We start from the raw sequence: 14558 nt of genomic DNA, 5'->3' as shown, positions 1-14558 counted from the left end.
TGAACTGATCAACATGATTTATAATTTTATGACTTTTTCTGTAATATCCTGGCTTTTAATCTTTGTTTTCTAGAAAAACCTTTCCTCTTATGCTATGACCTACAAAAAGTTGATAAAGTATACCTTTATAAACAAAGATGAAACATTTATCTTTTTCACTCTGCCTAATCCTTACAGAATTTGGCTTCTCCAGCTGGGTCTCCTGTGGACTTGATGGTTTATTATAACCAAATTACAACTAGTTATCCTAATCATTGTTTTAATTTGTTCTCTTTGTTTCCAGATAGTTAATGCTTTGTGTCTCTCTCTGCTGTACTATAACCTTATTAATGTTACTAGCTTTATTACTTATCCCATCTAGTTTATAAGACTGTCTCTTGCATTACTCAATGTGTAACCAGGTCTCCAACAAAATTAATGATGGCTAAACATCTTGAGGAAATAGATCAATAATTGTAACAGTGTGATTCTAGATATGAGAAGAAGCAACAAGGGAAAACATTTCCTGGATCATAATAGACTAGTAAGACAGGTGATCCAGAGAATTTTAGATTATCAACAGGGCCTAATCCAAAAAAAGTTAACACACTGAGTAGGCTATCAACAGAATCTTTGCCTGATCTAGGAATGAGCCTTCCTAGCACCATGGGACAAAATTGGTCATGAAACGTCTCCCAAACGTTGGTTGAATTTTATTACTAAGGGGAAGCACTGTGGGTGAAAAATGTTGCCTGCCATATCAACAAACAAAGGATGCTGTGGCCATCACACCATGAGCCACTACAAACGCCCCTGACGGTGAGCCCTGAGGGAACTCAGGAGAGACAAATGGGCTGCCACTGCCAAGCCCTCAGCCACTGCAGCCACCCGAAGGGCGTACCCTGAGGGGACACAGGAAGGGAAAAGACAGGATACTGGCCTTGGACAACTAAGGTGCATAGCAAAGGAATGATTTCAATAAGCCCAGACTCTTGCATCTTCTCATACATAGAAAAGTGTTAATTCGTTAACTTGAGATGTTTGTTTTTCTTTAATTAACAGTCATCTTTTGATGTTCTGACTACCTGGTTTTTGCTGCAGAACTCCTGTATATCCTGTAAAGGCTCCTCCCTTACCTCTTTGGAGCGGCCTCTCAGAACTATCTTGAGAAGCTGCCTCCCAGGCTTGAGTGCTCAGAAAGTCCACCAAATAAAACATAATTCTCAACTTTTAGGTTGTGCATCTTTCAGTCGATGCACTGAGATCTGGATGGTGTGACTGTGTCCTGCATAGACTAGGACCCTGGATACTGGCCACTCTGCTGTTTCTCTTTTGTGCATTCACCACCACCTATCAGCTGGACTTAAGCCTCCTGGGAGCATCACTGTGGTGGTTGTTTTTTTGTTTTTTTAAAATTTATTTATTTATTATTTTTGGCTGCGTTGGGTCTTCATTGCTGCGCGTGGGCTTTCTCTAGTTGTGGCGAGCGGGGGCTACTCTTTGTTGCCGTGCGAGGGCTTCTCATTGCAGTGGCCTCTCCCATTGCGGAGCACGGGCTCTAGGCACGAGGGCTTCAATAGGTATGGCACATGGGCTCAGTAGTTGTGGCTCACGGGCTCTAGAACACAGGCTCAGTAGTTGTGGCGCACAGGCTTAGTTGCTCCGTGGCATGTGGGATCTTCCCAGACAAGGGCTCGAACCCGTGTCCCCTGCATTGGCAGGCAGATTCTTAACCACTGCGCCACCAGGGAAGCCCTGAACAAAACTTTTGCTAGTGAAATCAGAGACTGAATTATTCAGTGCCAAAGAATAAAGGGACATTTTGCTCCTTCCAGCCACAAGCCATCCTCAGATGACTGAGGATCTTTGGGAAGTGTCTGAGGATCAATTTTCATGACGTGTAGCGGTTCCATAGGGAAATCCCATTACAGTCATTAAGTAAGTACTGCTCATCCAGGCGGCGTGACAGAGGCTGATCACCTAGTGTTCCGAGCACCCAAGATGGTTTTAGGCTGTCATTGCGAGAAACTGAGCCACCTAAAAGAAGTCGAACCAGGGAATTCTCTGGTAGTCCAGTGGTTAGGACTCTGTGCTTTCACTGCCGGAGGCCCAGGTTCAATCCCTGGTCAGGGAACTAAGATCCAGCAAGCCACATGGTGCAGCCAGAAAGAAAAGGTTAGTATCTGCAGATTTTGGTAACTTGAAACTAAACCAAGGTAAATTACGAGAATTCATTCACTATCCGGGTCATTTCAAACAGGATAAAATTCTGGAACATTAATTGCTGGGGAGGTCTAAGTTCTTAGAAGAGGAAAACTAAAGCATAAGCATAAGTTTGTCAATCAGGAAATGCTGATATGACAAACAGCATTCTTATTTTTTTTGGCTACACCATGTGCGGCATGCAGGATCTTAGTTCCCTGACCAGGGATTGAACTCGTGGCCCCTGCAGTGGAAGCTCAGAGTCCTAACCACTGGACCACCAGGGAATTCCAGAAAAAAATTAAGGTTTTAAGGTTAAGAATTATAAGGGAAACATTTCAGTATGCAAGGAAGTAGGATGTGTGTTTTCAGCAAAGAAGGTATGAGGATTGAAAATGCATTTGGTTAAAGGAAAAAAGGTTTTGTCCTAGACCTGGTTGTTTCTGAATAGATACAGAAAGTTGTGGAAAGTTTGTGGAAAAGGAACAGTGTGAGAGTTTTGTGCATGGTCAAAATTGGCTGAGATAAGATTGAACTTAATTAAGGAAATGTTTTAAAGGTAAAGTGGTACAAAACCTGAATTTGGTCTTCTCTCTAAGAGGACAAAGTTTTCTTAAAATATTGAACTGCTTTTGGTAATAGATTGTGAGTTTCTTTGTGTTTAAGTGATCTGTATTTGCCATTGAGATTTTTTTTTTAAGTAAGTTTTTAATTTTTTTGGCCATGTTTTTGGCTCATGGGATTTTAGTTCCCTGACCAGGGATCAAACCTGGGGCCCTGGCAGTGTGCACACCGAGTCCTAACCACTGAACCACGAGGAAATTCCCTGCTATTGAGATCGTTTATCGTCACGCTGGTTAAGTGAATTGGTATTGTTTCACAGTGACCTGTGATTCTATTTGACCAAGTGTTTTAAAACTTTTTGATATTTTTGACAAAGTTTCCAAAGATCAAATACTAAATGAAGGTCATTTGACCTCTAACTTTGAGGTTTTCCAAAGGGTCCCTGGAGCACCTCAAAATATTTTTCTCTCCATCTCAGAGAGAGGAATATTAAACTAATTAGGCTTATTTGGTATATTAAATGAGGAGCAGTTAAACAGATGGTGATAAAACTTATTAGTTTATGTCATATGTGTAAACATTATTAATATATACATTCTAGAAATTAAGTGGAACTCCCAAAATTCTGGTATGTCCTGGTAAGTGATATCAGTCATAATTTTAGTGTATGTCACAGCAGTAACCAAGTTTCTTTTCAATTGCATTGTAATCAAGTTCTTTAACCTTGACTCTTAAAGTCTTTTGTCATTTATAGCTAGCTATATGGTCAGTTAACCAGGTATTTGGTAGAAATGAGGTTAACTTTAGAAAGAAAAAGATTATGTTTCAGTGAATATTCTAGTTTTGTTAATTCAGGTATTTACTGACTAAGACTCACTTCTCAGATAGCTCCTTGCAAAGTTTAATTAAAAGGACACTGTTTCTGAAGGCTATCACAGTACTCTTAACTTTGGATGAAGATCAGATTCACCATGACCTGCAACCAGGACATTATTCATATTGGAAAAGACATCAGATAAAGGACTCCTTGCAGCCATGTTGGAAGGGACCATATCAGGCCTCTCCTGAATGAACTGAAACTCGTTTTTGTTTTTTAATAAATTTACTTATTTATTTTTGGCTGCGTTGGGTCTTCGTTGCTACACGCGGGCTTTCTCTAGTTGCGGCGAGCAGGGGCTACTCTTCGTTGCGGTGCGCGGGCTTGTCATTGCGGTGGCTTCTCGTTGCAGAGCACAGGCTCTACAGCACAGGCTCAGTAGTTGTGGCGCACAGGCTCAGTAGTTGTGGCGCACAGCCTCAGTAGTTGTGGCGCACAGGCTCAGTAGTTGTGGCTCGTGGGCTTAGTTGCTCCACAGCATGTGGGATCTTCCTGGACCAGGGCTCGAACCCGAGTCCCCTGCATTGGCAGGCGGATTCTTAACCACTGTGCCACCAGGGAAGCCCTGGCAGGCAGATTCTTAACCACTGCGTCACCAGGGAAGCCCAGTGAGACCCCTTTTAACCAGCAATTAATGCTGCCTGTTCTGGCCACAAATAATCCTTTATATTAGATGTTGAGTATCAGGTAGCTCCTAACGGGAACCAGTGGATTTATGGAACAAGTTTATGACCTTGGCTCTCCCCAGTAGGGAGATTCACAATTGGTTTCCCTTGGTCACTTACTTACAGGCAGCCTTGGAAACAGTTCCTGCCAAGCTGTCAGTCTGCCTTTAGTGCAGGCACACTGGTTTCTATCATCAGCTTTCCAATGGTACTGCCATTTGGCCGTGATATTTAATTCACCTCATGCCCCACGAAGAGTCAAACTTTTGCTCTGAACAATCCTTTCTCCCAGTTTAGAGGAAATATTGGTACTATGAAAATGGTTTGGTTCAGGAGAATTTTGGCTTGAACTTTTGCTAATAACATTGTTCCTCCTACTACCAATTTAAATAAGTTTGTGGAACTTACAAGGTGATAGTTTCTTGACTTTCACACTGTGTCATTTGCTCCTACTAAGATAATGATGTTTGAACGACTTGAAACTATAGATCACATCTATAGTTTTCTATAAAATTATGGACATACACAATGTACATGCAAGGAAAACTGGCTTAAGTCCCTTTTTGGACAACTTGGAATTGGCTGTCAATCCTTGACAAATATTCTGCCAGTATAACCCTCTAAAAGAACCGGGCTACTAGGACCCGGCATCAAGGGACATGATGGACACTGAGGCGGGCAAGCAGCCCCCTAGCTTTGAGGGACCAAACATTTGCTCACCTAATGCTTTCTGTCAAAAGATTAATGATCAACAGGGGGAAATTATGAAATACATATTTTATGGCAAGACAAGAAAAATTTAAACAAAAAATCTGTGCCCTTTGGCCTCCTCTCTCCCACCACTGTGCACTGTGTTCTCTGCGTTATGCATTGACCAAACCTTCCCCATCGGCAGAAATTTCCACTCAACCATAAAGAGAAACGTTCTCCTAAGACAACAATTCCTTAAGGGTAAAATTCCTTCTTGGTAAGGGGTTACATGGTGCTCAGGTCTGGATTATGTAAATTGTCAATTATATGTCATTTGATGTACAACCCTCCTCTGTCTCAAAAAGCTTATACAACTGTGTCTTGACTTCTAATGGGCGGAACAGTTCTCAGGGTTTTGTGAGATGCTCCTCCTGGGTTATAATCCTCAAATTTGGCTCGAATAAAATTTTCCATTTCTTTTTTAGATCAACTGATTAAAGGCACAGGGGCTCAGCAATCTACCACCATGTTAATAGGAAACACCCAGTGGCTTGAAGGGAAAAAAAGCCACCTTGGTAAGCCTTGGTCTTCCACAGGGCACAGAACCAGAGGACACTAGCAAGGTCAGAGCCTGTGTGACCTATCCTGGTAGTGCAGGACTTCTTCACATAAGGTGCCTGGGTCCCTGAGAAAGATCTACAAGCACCCTAAACTTCCAAGAAAAAAACTGGAGTGTATGCATGTTTTCCTGGGGAAAGGGTCCTTCCCTTCGCATAGATCCAAGAGTCGGTTAAAATCCTGAGCTAGAGAAAAGCACTAAGCCAGTTGCAAAGATGATAAGGAAGCTACCAGATACACCTAGAGCCAGCCAGTCAGAGAGCTCACTAAGCTGTCACGGAAGTTAGAACACAGACTCAACAGCAGACAACAGGGCATTGTTTTTGTGTGCTTCTTTCTAATTGTATTTATTTCAAGTTCTTTCCAAAACAAGGCCCTTGGATACCCCAGGTTCAATATGCCCCTGGGCCTGGTCCACTGCTGTCTTGTATTGGTATGTGGGTATTCGTTCGTTCACCAACATTAAATCCCAGGATAGGTGTGATAAAACAGGACTCCCTCCTCCATGGCACAAGTCCTTTGCTGGTTTCAGAGGTGGACGGCGGTCTTTGCAGAAAACACACAGGAACTTTTCTTGGAACTGAAGTGGGATGAAAAGTGCCTGCCCTGAACATCACCATCTTTTCCCTGACCCTTCCCCTCCAGTTTCTGAAGATGATACAGCAGAAAATAATCTTGCTTGAAGATACTGGGTAACAATTCCATAAAACAAAAACATATGCTTCCAATGCACTGTGCTTTCAGATAGGCTGAGGAAGAAGAACACAACTTCATTAATTCAAATGCAGCTTGGCACCTAAGAGTAATCACAATAAAGAGCAATTTCAAAGAATTAACATTCCTTCAACAGAAGTGACGATTTAGATCTTCAGGTCCTTTTTGAAATTAGTTTTCAATATTATTCTCTCTCCATCTCCAGCTAAATGACCACAGCAACACAGGTTTTTTGGTTAGTCAGTGTTTTCTATCCTGTAGCTCTTGGGGTACACAAAGCCCCATGCCCTAACCAGGCATTCACTGTTCCAAGTATCTCCATCCATTAGACTTGGGAATACCAGCTCCCCTACCCGGAGTTATTCTCATACCCTCGTAAATGCAAAAAGATCTTTTAAGAGGCAAGGCATAGCCCATCCAAAGTCAGCCCAAGGGCAGTTTTCAGCCCTACCTTACCTGGGTTTAGTTCAGCTGCCGGATGAGCTGATTGATGCGTTCACCTCGATAGCCAGGTGAGCCCACTTCCTTGAGGAAGCCCACTCTATTCTTGGTAGCGTGACGGGCCACTGAGAGTTGAAAAGGGCGCAAGAACCCTGAGATCACCTGAAAATTCTTCCCCGGAAAGGCAATTTCGTGAATGAGGTCTTCCAAGCAAATGACACCAAACTTCCCTAAGAAACATAAGGTTCAGATTCCTTTATTCAACATTTTCCCAGCACACACAGTGAGGCTCTTATATGCCAGAGCTCGGCACTCTGGCAGTTTCTTGGGACCCTTTCTGCTCCGGCTCCTAAGGTGTTCACTCACCCAGGTGCTCCTCAATCACTGTGTTGTCTGTCAAAGGGATGATTTTATTCTTGACCTTGGCTTGTCCACGTTTCAAGATGAGTTCCCGAACTGACTTCAAATTTGGAAATCTACGTGTGGCAGAGTAAAATACAACCTCAGCCACCCCCTCACGGCCACGGGGCACACTGCATTACACTGGCCACGCAGTCCAGCAGCCTGGCTAAGGATTCTCCCAACCCCCCTCCCCAAAGTGTCCTGCAACATGCTGCAGCTGGGATGCTCGGAAATTCACCTGAAGGAGGTGAAAAACCCAAGCGGCCCTATGTAATTAGAAATTAAAATTTATGCATACAAACGCTCACCAAATAAAAATATTTATTTTCCAGGCAAAAATACGTCCTGGCTTATAGTCTAGGACTTTGGCCTTAAGTGACCCTATTCAAGAGTTTGAAATGAAATCCAAGCCTTTTTCGGGTTTTACTGTTTGAAGGAATACTACCTAGCTCTGCTTCAAGATTCCAAGAATTAATCTGTCCTCTACTCGTCTTACTCAGCCTTAGCCTACAACTGACCAAGCCCTGCCACAGCCCTGTTCAGACCATTATCAGCTGCTCTGAGAACCCCTGCTCTACCCGCCCCATGTTCTGAGAATCTTAAGGCTGGCAGTTGATTCCTGATGACTGTGGTCGCAGCAAAATGTCCCCTGGACACGGCAACATGAGCACTGGAGGACAGTACCCTGTGCCTCCTAATGTTCTCAACCTTCTCAAACATGTGAATTCACACAAAAATCCGTACTCACCCCCAGGTCACATAAGGTTCCACTATACGAAGCGTTTTTATGGTTTGAGGAGTTACTTGCATAAAGACACCACTGAAAATCTTTTTCAGGCGAAGTCTTGCAATGGTCCTCTGCACCAGTAAACTCACCCCATTAATCCTGAAATGAACACCAGAGGAAGTCAGGCTCTGTCCAGCAAGCACCCATGAAATGTCTGCCACTACTGGGCACCCAGAGGGTAGGACACAGACTGTGACTTACAAAGTGCAATTGAGTGGGAAGCAGCTATGTAAACACATCATTTCCATGCTATGTGGAGCAATGCCTGAGGTGCTAAGGGAACAGAAACGGTCCCTGAATTTGTGTGTGGGGGGTTGAACACATCAAGCTAAGGAAGCCGGGCTTGCTTCTGTGAGCATTAAAAGCTATGGAAGATTTTAAGGACTTCCCTGGTGGTCCAGTGGTTAGGACTCCGAGCTCTCACTGCTGTGGGTCTGGGTTCAGTCCTGGTCGGGGAACTAAGATCCTACAAATCACGCAGCAGGGCCAAAAAAAAAAAAACCATAAAAAACCAAACTACGGAATATTTTAAATAAAGGAGACATGATCAGATTTGTTTGACAATCACTGAGGGAGCATATAAAACAGAGAGTAGAGCATGACACCAGAGTCCGGTAAACCCAGCTAAAAAGCTGATGTGATAGTCCAGGAAAGAGATTACGGCAGTGGTAGGAGGCTCATACATATTTAAAACCCACAGGTTACTGATTTGGGTGCCTAGGTAGGGAAACAGAGGCAGAGCTTTATGTGCTGATAGGAATAGGTAAGGTATCACTAAACGTGGAAAAAGCTTTCTGTACTCTCCCCAGCACTGAATATGCTCCATCCACTCGACCCTGGTTCAGTTCCTAAAAGATGCCTTGATCCCCCACTTCAGGACTTTTTCCATCTGTGCCTGGAAAGCCTTCCCTCAACCCTTTCATGTTTGCAGGTCTCACATTCAAGTTCCTGCTTCAGTGTCCCAAACCACGACACACCACACTGAGGGCCCCTTGTCCCCACATCCAGCACTTTACCCTCAAAGCAGTCAGTGTATTCTCATGTCTGTTTGCTTAAGCTCAGTCGCCCTAATCTTGAAGACAAAATCGATGTTTTGCTCACCCCTGAATTCCTAGCACAACTTGCATTAATGGCTTAAGGCCTACTATCTCATCTCCCTAAAAAGGGCCTAAAGCTGAACCAATAGTTTGCCCCAGCCTCATGAAATCCAGCAAGTTCCCTACCTTTCGATGCGTAAAACAAAGGCCAAGGAATGTTTATCTGGCACTTCCAAGCCATGAGGTTTCACTTCTAGTCGTCTGAGTCGCACCCTGTCACGTAGTTGCCGCCAGGAATCATGTAGGAACCATTCTAGTCGCTTAAACTTGATCTCTTTTCCTTTCCTCTGCTACAGAGAAGGCAAACCATCACCATTTTATGCCTCTAGTCATCTTTACTTCCACAACAGTAATTCATTAGTCACTACTGATAAAGCTTATTTCCCCCTATGTTCTGGAAAAGGGCGCAGACAAACATCCTCTATTCTTATATAGTGGAAAAATCAAAATACCCGAGTGAAGGTGGAGTTGAGAAAACTTGGGAACTTATTGAGAAAAGTCCCTGCTAAATAAACAATAACCCAATTAATTTACATGCTGTCAGCCAATGTTTACCAACAAGTGTTTATGGAACCTAACACTGTGTCAGGCATCATAAAGCTCACACTTGTTTTGTTACCTGCCTCTGAAATACGTATTTCTCCAAAAACATTTAGCAAATAGCAAAAATCGTTTGGTATATTAAAAAAGTTTTCTTTCAGGTACACAAGCATGTTTGGTCTCTCAAGTCACTTGGTATGAACCTGGAACCCGCCATTCACTTTTTCCTTAACTTTACGCCAGTATTTTGTTCGCGGAAAGTGATACATATTTGCTAAGCAAAGACAAGAACCCTATACGTTGTATAATCCAACCGATGGGAGAAGAGACTGTCAGTACCAAATCTAGTTCAACACATGCTGGATAAAACTCATCAAATACAAATTCTAATTCCCTTCACCTGGTTCCCCACCATTACCTCCTTCCTTTGCAAAAGCGCCTGCTTTGCCTGGGTGGCTTTCAGGGCCTGATAAGCCTTCCTCTTCTTCAGGAGATTTTCTGGAACCAAAGGGATCTTTTTTCTTGGCCTGACACAGAAAATGGAGACGAACGATAGTATTAAGTAAACAAATCTTCAGTGGATTTCCAGAAGATATCCTGGGCTTCGGGAAACATTACTGTCTTCAAATTCCTAAGGACTGAGGCGCCTCTGAAATCTGTGGTTTCTGGCTCCAGTCTTCAAAATGGACCCCTCACATTCCCTCGTCTCCAAAACCTTTTAAGAAGTCATGAACCCCTTAGCCACTGGTCCTCATATACGTCAACGGAGCTTTTACATCCACAGCTTTATAGACACCATCAGCAATGAGATTCCGCCCCGTGGGTCTGGGACGGGTGCAGACCCATCTGTAGGGGTAACACTTACACCAGGCTGGAGGAACCCACTCTCCAGCCCCGCTGCCTAAAAGTCAATCCTCTCCCCTTGAGGTAACCCGAACTCGACTGCAGCCCCCTCCGCCCGCCCAGCCAACCCCTACGGCTCCTTACTCCTCCCTCTGTAATCTGAAGTCTTTCCTCTTCTCTCCCTTCAGTCCACAATTATCCTTATTTTCCGCCACCGAGAAATAAACACTGTGGATGGCACCGGATGCTCGAGACGCCAAGCCAGAGACTCGCAGCCCCCAAGACTTACTCTTCCTCCGCCATCTTTCCAACTCTGCGGCTACTGCTCATGCGCAGCCCCACCGCGTGGGGAAGAGAGAAACTTCTCTGTTTACTCGACCATAGAGACGTCTACTCTAGCTCATGGAGGGGCGGCCCGGGCCGTTTTAGTGGCCGTGAACAGCTGAGGTTTTGCTAACCCCGATTCCCGCCAAAAGTTGCACAAAGCTTCCTTCGCACCGCTTCGAAGCTTTTTAGAGCCATGTTATCTTCAAAACACAGCCCTTTTTATTCCAGCTGTACTCTCATAATGCTGGAGACCGGGGTGTAAACAAACAACGAAACGCTTCCGACAATGCACCGACTTCCGGTGGGGGGTGGGAGCTGCTCCTCCAGTTTCCGCTCGCTGGGCTGCACGTTTTCTTGGCTGGGTGGGGACAGCTCGGGTTATGGTTTTGGCTCCCACGTGTGGGTGGAGGTGTATATGGACTACTTAGGACGGTGAAAAAAGGCAACTCTGATTCTGTCGGCCTGGCTCCGTCAGTGGGTCCCTGAGGGTTCTTTAATCCGTCTGTCCCTTAGTTTCCTTTACCCATTAAATGGACATAATGATGGATCTTGCCATAGCCTTAGGCGAGTTATATGAACTACTCCATATAAAGCGTTTAGCACAAAGTCTGGCAGTAAGCAGTTAACACTTTGTTAATTATTATTGGTGCTGAACCGAAAACTGAAATTTCAACTTACCAAATCAGGACCTTCCCTCATACAGCTCTTACCACCTGCCATATGCTTCCTTCTTTTCCGGTCTTCATAAAACAATGTGAGTCCCGTCCTGTCTTTTCTGAAACCTCTAGAGCAGCGCGTCTCAAGCATTAATGTGCATAGGAGTAACCTGAGCATCTTGTTAAAATGCACATTTTTTATTCAAGAGGGGGCGGGGGTCGATATTCTGCACTTTAAACATGCTTCAAAGTGATGGGGATGCTTCATGTCTGTGACCAGCAGGGCTCTTGAGTAGGCTCTATCCTGAATTCCTTCAGCAAGTTGTTATATTTTTAACATTTCTTCGCCATGATACTAGGAGAGCAGAGTTCATGCCTGCCTTGCTCATCACTGATCCTAAGAGTCTAGCACAGGTTTTTCAGTCTCGGCACTTGGCATTTGGGGCGAGACAATTCTTTTTAATGGAGGCTGTCCTGTGCATTGTAGGATGTCTAGCGGCATCCCAGGCTTATACCCACTGCATGCCAGTAGCATCCCCACCCCAGTGGTGACAAGAAAAATGTTTCCAGACATTGCCAAATGTCTAGCACAGTATGTATATTTCTCTTAAGGTCTAAGGCAATGTCATTTTTTGACAGTGCTTACAGGCATATCCACAGACTTTATCCTGTATGGTTTGGCTTGTTTTCCTGATTAGACTGGCTTCTCTGGAGGCCGAGAACTTGTCACATACTTCTCTGAATCTTCTACAGCACCTCTCACAACAATGGGCACCTGCAGGGGCTTGTTAACCATCTTAAGCTCAAGGCATCGTATTGGTATGTGCTATGTAATTAGTTCAACCAGAAAGACAGTGCCTTGCGCAGAGCTCAGTAGCTGATGAATAAATGTCAAAGGTCTACATAGTCTTCAGAGTCACAGGCTATGGCGTGAGCCTCATTTTTGCTCACTCTTTCAGCACCTCACCATGTGTCTTACTTTGTGGAAAGGCAAAAACAGAAAGGTTGGCAAACTGTAAAGTGTCCATTAAATAGTAAACAAGAAACAAAAAAAGTAAACATTTTGTAACTTCCCCTGTCTACAGATAAAAGGTAGGTTCTGTGGTACTGAAGGTATTTCAGAGGTATTAACAATACAATACTCCTGGCTGAAAGACTCAGAGGCGGGAATTCAGGAAAGGCTTTCCAATGCCAGCAGATGGTGCTAGAAGAGCACTTATTCTCAGCGTGAAAGCCATCGTTCCACCAGACTGATCCAGAGAGAAGAGAGACGGAGTCCTCTTGAACCCAAACATGTTCACTAACTGAAAACATGCTTACTGACCATTGAGCATATGCCCTGGGCCCTGGGCAAGACATGAGATTTTTAACTGACATTCCTGAATGAGAATGGGGCAGGGCCATTTACAGCCTCAAGAATCTTATTCTTTTTAGCCTGTCCTCATAGGCCTCTGTTCTCTTTTTTCTTGACCATTTCAGTTGTCCATCATTAGGGAATGGTTACGCAATTTATGGAAGACTATGCAATTATACGCAGTGAGGTAGGTCTTTATGTCCCGAAATCTCGATGGGGAGTATTTTTTATTTTTTTGCCCACTGACATCCATCCCCATTTCTCTTGTGGACTGATCGCTCCCTCATTGCATACAGTCTTTGGAGGGTGGGGTATCTAATCCAAACACACTTGCCCTCCCAATACATAAACTGAAGGGGTCTCTGGAAGATCTTTTCAACTCCTCCCACTTCTCCATAAGACCCTCTCTTCCAGGTTTTGAATCTTCAGTAGAGTGATGATGGAAGAAAAGGAGGAGACTTTTAAGAATTTCCACCTGCTAAGACCTCTTGGAGTTTTCTTATTCCTATCTTTCTCAAGCCTTTTTTTTTTTTTTTTAATATTTATTTATTTATTTAGGCTGTGCTGGGTCTTAGATGCGGCACGCAGGATCTTCGTTGTGGCATGTGGGATCTTTAGTTGCAGCATGCATGCAGGATCTAGTTCCCTGACCAGGGATCAAACCCGGGTACCCTGTATTGAGAGCTTGGAGTCTTACCCACTGGACCACCAGGGAAGTCCCTCTCAAGCCTTTAAGTTCTTCAATCTTCCCTTTAATTTTTATCCTTCCTATAAAACTCCTTTATGCTGGTTAACCAAGCAGATTGGTTTCTGATGCTTAAAACCAAAGAATCCTGACTATAAAACTCCCAGATATTTGGTTACATTTGAAAACGCAAGATACAGAATAGAGTGTAAGAGAATAGTTCCCAGTTGTTTTGTTGCTTTTGTTTCTTGGCTATAGATGTACTTGTATGTAACAGTTTTGGAAGGATGTACAAGAAAGAGTTGATGGGGGTTATTTTTGGGAAATGGGAGTGGGGCCTGGAATGGGAGGAAGACTTACAGTTGTGCTTTGCCTTTGTTTATCACTTACGTATTAGTTTAAGAAAGTGCTCTCTGGGTAATTAGGTTCTTGTGATTTGCCTGTTTTAGAAACCACTTGACTATACTTTTTTTTTAAAGACTCCTTTCAGGACCAACATTTTGTGGTTCTCTGAATTGACTCCAGGATCCCTTTCCTAACGTATCCCACAATAAGTTATTTCAGTATTGTCTGCATTTTGGGATTATTTGGAATCCACGCCTTCTCGGTAAGGCAAAACCACCACACCCCACACACCCAAAAGGGAGCTCAATTTGCAATTTCCCATCTGCCCCAAACCTCTTTCTTGGATTATGACTCTTCTTGCAGTTGACTTCGTTTTGCTTCAAGTTTTCCTTGTTGCTTCCTCAGAGAGTGACATGGGTTACCAGGAGGTAGGTGGGAAAGAGCAGCCAGATGAGCCTGGAGTTAGGGAAGACAACATGGACAACAGCTTTTTATCCTGATGAAAAACGAGCAAAGGGAGCAAAAATGAGAAGGAAAAAGGAGAGAATAGGTGGAGGGCAGCAGCCTTCTGAGGGTCGAGGGTAGACACAGGAGAGCTAGGGTAGGAAGGAGACAGTGTGCAGTAGGTAAGAATAAATGCAAAACGGAAAAACCCAAACCTCTTCTGAATTATTTCGGGGATAATGGAACATTAGCTTTTCCTACCTTCCACACTTCTTCAGTAAGACTTCATTTTACACCCTAAGAAGTGGAGGGTCGGGACAAGTCTTCC

At 43.9% G+C, this 14558-nt stretch overlaps 1 protein-coding gene across 3 annotated transcripts; it reads right to left on the bottom strand.

Moving 5' to 3' along the window:
* Positions 1 to 5912: 5912 nt before the first annotated feature.
* Positions 5913 to 11037, bottom strand: RPL7L1 (ribosomal protein L7 like 1). 3 transcript variants are annotated; one of them, XM_082345996.1, is made up of 7 exons: positions 10709 to 11037; positions 9995 to 10103; positions 9163 to 9326; positions 7901 to 8038; positions 7117 to 7226; positions 6766 to 6980; positions 5913 to 6344 (listed from the first exon to the last, which is right to left on the bottom strand). In XM_082345996.1, exons 1-6 carry the CDS (start codon positions 10747 to 10749, stop codon positions 6772 to 6774), a joined length of 771 nt encoding a protein of 256 aa, XP_082202122.1. In that variant the 5' UTR covers positions 10750 to 11037; the 3' UTR covers positions 5913 to 6344; positions 6766 to 6771. The 3 variants fall into 3 exon arrangements, with proteins under 3 accessions (XP_082202122.1, XP_082202121.1, XP_082202123.1); XM_082345995.1 differs by having other exon boundaries at positions 9163 to 9323; positions 10709 to 11011; XM_082345997.1 differs by lacking the exon at positions 7901 to 8038 and having other exon boundaries at positions 10709 to 11008.
* Between the last annotated feature and the right edge of the window lie 3521 nt (positions 11038 to 14558).

The sequence above is a fragment of the Balaenoptera borealis genome, assembly GCF_965194805.1.
Source record: "Balaenoptera borealis genome assembly, chromosome: 12".
In the NCBI taxonomy this organism is placed as follows: domain Eukaryota; kingdom Metazoa; phylum Chordata; class Mammalia; order Artiodactyla; family Balaenopteridae; genus Balaenoptera; species Balaenoptera borealis.
This window is presented reverse-complemented; position numbering and strand designations above follow the sequence as displayed.

What these genes read in the sequence shown, in the direction of transcription:
- RPL7L1 (XM_082345996.1), bottom strand. Translation starts at nt 10,749, where the DNA reads ATGAGCAGTAGCCGCAGAGTTGGAAAGATGGCGGAGGAAGA. An exon ending in GGAAAGATGGCGGAGGAAGA is followed by an intron (nt 10,104 to 10,708) that starts GTAAGTCTTGGG and finishes TTTCTGTGTCAG; the next exon opens with GCCAAGAAAAAAGATCCCTT. An exon ending in GAACCTTATGTGACCTGGGG is followed by an intron (nt 7,227 to 7,900) that starts GTGAGTACGGAT and finishes TGCCACACGTAG; the next exon opens with ATTTCCAAATTTGAAGTCAG.